We start from the raw sequence: 2,736 nt of genomic DNA, 5'->3' as shown, positions 1-2,736 counted from the left end.
TCAAGATGACCTGATTTCGATTCACATGCCTCTCTCTACGCACACGCCCCCTTCTTCGATGTCCCAAGTCTCTTCTGCATGCGCGCCTGCGGGTCAGAGTCCTAGCCTCTCGGGGCCAAGAGATCCTCATGCTCCCTCCAAGGCGAGCAGGGCTGGCAGGGAGGGGAGAGAGCACATCGGTGGCAGCGCACATCAGGCAAGTGCTCACGCGACACATCCAACTTCATGCCTCGGAATAACGAGGGACGATCGGTGCTGTTGATTTGTTTTCATCAACTCATCGACGGTTGCGATTCGGTTTCAGACAGACTCACCCAGCGTGGAGCCGCTTCGCTGTGGCCGAATCGACACGCCAGGCGGAGCGACCAGTCAACGAGGAGAAGACCAGGGGGGGGGCATCTTACGGGGATAAGCTTAATGATTCGGATGCATATGGGTTGATCGTGCGTGTGGGCGACGCTGGCCGAGAGAGCGACCAGTGGCATTGGGAGCCGCCATCCATGCCAACGCAACTCCACCACGTACCATGTACACCTTAGCATCAAGGTATTGTTCCTGGCACGAAACAGGATGATCGGCTTTTCCATCGCACTTTGGCCATCGGCTTGACTGGCTGAGAGCCATCTCGAGAATTGTTTTTTCCCCTTCGACTGTAACTCTTGGCACCTTCAAGTTGAGGCCATCCTCATAAATATAGATCACCAGCGTCGTAATGTCGGCCAATTCTTGTTTGATCGCTGCGCCAGGCACAATAAGCTTCTTTATTAACCTTTACCTTGACGTCGTCCCAGCTCTCTTTGTGCCTGTCAATGACGGGGGCGGCGCTGACTCGTCCGGGCCACTCAGGTTGAGACGGGACCTGTCGTGCTGTGCAAAGTGCCGCCACGGTCATTCAAGCGCATGCTGATCACCACGGTTGCCAGCGTCTCGCCTCGGCCTCAGGGCCCGGCGATCGATTTCCCTGGTTGCTCATTCTGTGACCTCCATGTCGCCACGATAATCGGTTGATCCTGGAGACTCCCTACTGTAGACAGTACAAAACAGAGCACCACCTTGTCATGTTCCCTGGCGTACGAGACGAACGGCTCTTGGCAACCAGGCCCGGTTTGGTCGACTGTCCCCGACCACCATCCATTCGGCTCAATCCAAAGTACGCCAGGGCACTTGGCAGCCAATGCCTGGATGCACACCCCTCTGGCCTTGGAGGAGGCCACCTCCCCCCCCCCCCCACATACCAAGAACGCCTCGACTGTCGGCGCCCATCTCGTCCGCTTGTTGAAGATCTTGCTTTTCCCACTCGGGCGAAGAACCCGCAGGAGCTTTGCTCATGGGGAGTAAAGAAGTAGCTTGGAACTGCAGAGGTCACATCGGCCACCGCCCAACTTTGCTGGAGCCACACCCACACGACACCCGGCCGGGCGGTCTACCTGCTTCGCAGCCTTTGGGCTCCCCACCACGCAAACTCGCCCTCACCTTCGCCGCCACCTTCTCAAGCCAAGACTCTAGGAAAAGCTCACAGCACGAGGAAAATGGATCTACCCACAATGGTGCGCCTTGATATATAATTTCTCGCTTGTCCCTCGCTCTTCCCCCCCTTTCTCTCGTGGTCCTCAGTCTCCGTCTCCGTCTTACAACAAACATCCTTTCTCTCTTCCCTCAGCCACCGTCTTCGGACGACGACAACCATCGCCATGGCTGCCCTTCCTCAGTACGACTACCTTTTTGCCTTTGGCACCATTTTTGCTTTCCTCGATGCGTGGAACATTGGTATGCTTTTCTGGTGTCTCCCTGCCACTACGGTCTGCTCATGCTAATCCTGTCCAGGTGCCAACGATGTTGCCAACTCATGGGCGACGTCCGTCGCCTCCCGGTCCATCTCCTACCTCTACGCCATGTGCGCCGCTTCCGTCATGGAGTTTGCCGGCGCCATGGGTGTCGGTGCTCGCGTGGCCGACACGATCCGCACCAAGATTGTCGACACGGAGCAGTACAACGATGACCCCGCCGTCCTCATGCTGGGCATGGTCTGCGCCGTCGTCGCCTCTTCCCTCTACCTGACCTTCGCCACCAAGGTCGGCTTCCCCGTCTCCACCACCCACTCCATCCTCGGCGGTGTCATCGGCATGGGCGTCGCCAGCGTCGGTGCGAAGAACATCCTCTGGGTCGGCTCCGGCGGCGGCACGAACGTCATCAGCACTGGTGTCGTCCAGGTCTTCATGGCTTGGATCATCGCCCCCTGCCTGTCCGCCATCTTCGGTGCCATCATCTTCTCCATCACCAAGTACGCTGTGCTGCTGAGGACGAACCCGGCCATGAAGGGCCTCTTTGTCGTGCCCATCTACTTTGCCATCACCGGCATGCTCATTGCCATGCTGCTCATCTGGAAGGGTGGCTCGTACGAGGTCAACCTCACCGAGCAGGAGATTCCCGGTGTCATTGTCGCCGCCGGCAGCGCCTGGGGTCTCCTGATCGCCACCTTCCTGTGCCCCTGGCTGTACCGTGTCGTCATCCGCGAGGATTGGGAGATGAAGTGGTATCACGTGTTCAAGGGACCCTTCCTTCTCCGCCGCGGCGAGGTGCCTCCCGCGCCCGCCAACTTCCAGGGTCCCATCCGCAACTTCTACGCCGGCCGCCTGACGCCCGAGCAGCTCGCCGCGCGCCGCGCCGAGGGTGTCGCCGGTGGCGACGTCGACGTCGAGGCCGCCCAGCCCGCCGTCGCCGGCGAGAAGACCATTG

At 59.4% G+C, this 2,736-nt stretch overlaps 1 protein-coding gene across 1 annotated transcript in view; it reads left to right on the top strand.

The window, feature by feature from the left end:
* Window positions 1–1,691: 1,691 nt before the first annotated feature.
* The window catches only part of VDBG_05693 (phosphate-repressible phosphate permease), a gene marked incomplete at both ends in the record, with an annotated part of 1,771 nt that continues 726 nt past the window's right edge, over window positions 1,692–2,736 (top strand). Inside the window, 2 exons of the mRNA XM_003004534.1 lie at window positions 1,692–1,767; window positions 1,825–2,714. Of these exons, the coding sequence (XP_003004580.1) occupies window positions 1,692–1,767; window positions 1,825–2,714 (966 nt within the window). The remainder of the gene's footprint in view (window positions 1,768–1,824; window positions 2,715–2,736) is intronic.

This window comes from Verticillium alfalfae, genomic scaffold, assembly GCF_000150825.1.
Source record: "Verticillium alfalfae VaMs.102 supercont1.6 genomic scaffold, whole genome shotgun sequence".
Taxonomy (NCBI): domain Eukaryota; kingdom Fungi; phylum Ascomycota; class Sordariomycetes; order Glomerellales; family Plectosphaerellaceae; genus Verticillium; species Verticillium alfalfae.
The sequence above is the reverse complement of the archived record's forward strand: the minus strand, read 5'-3'. Positions and strand labels throughout refer to the sequence as shown.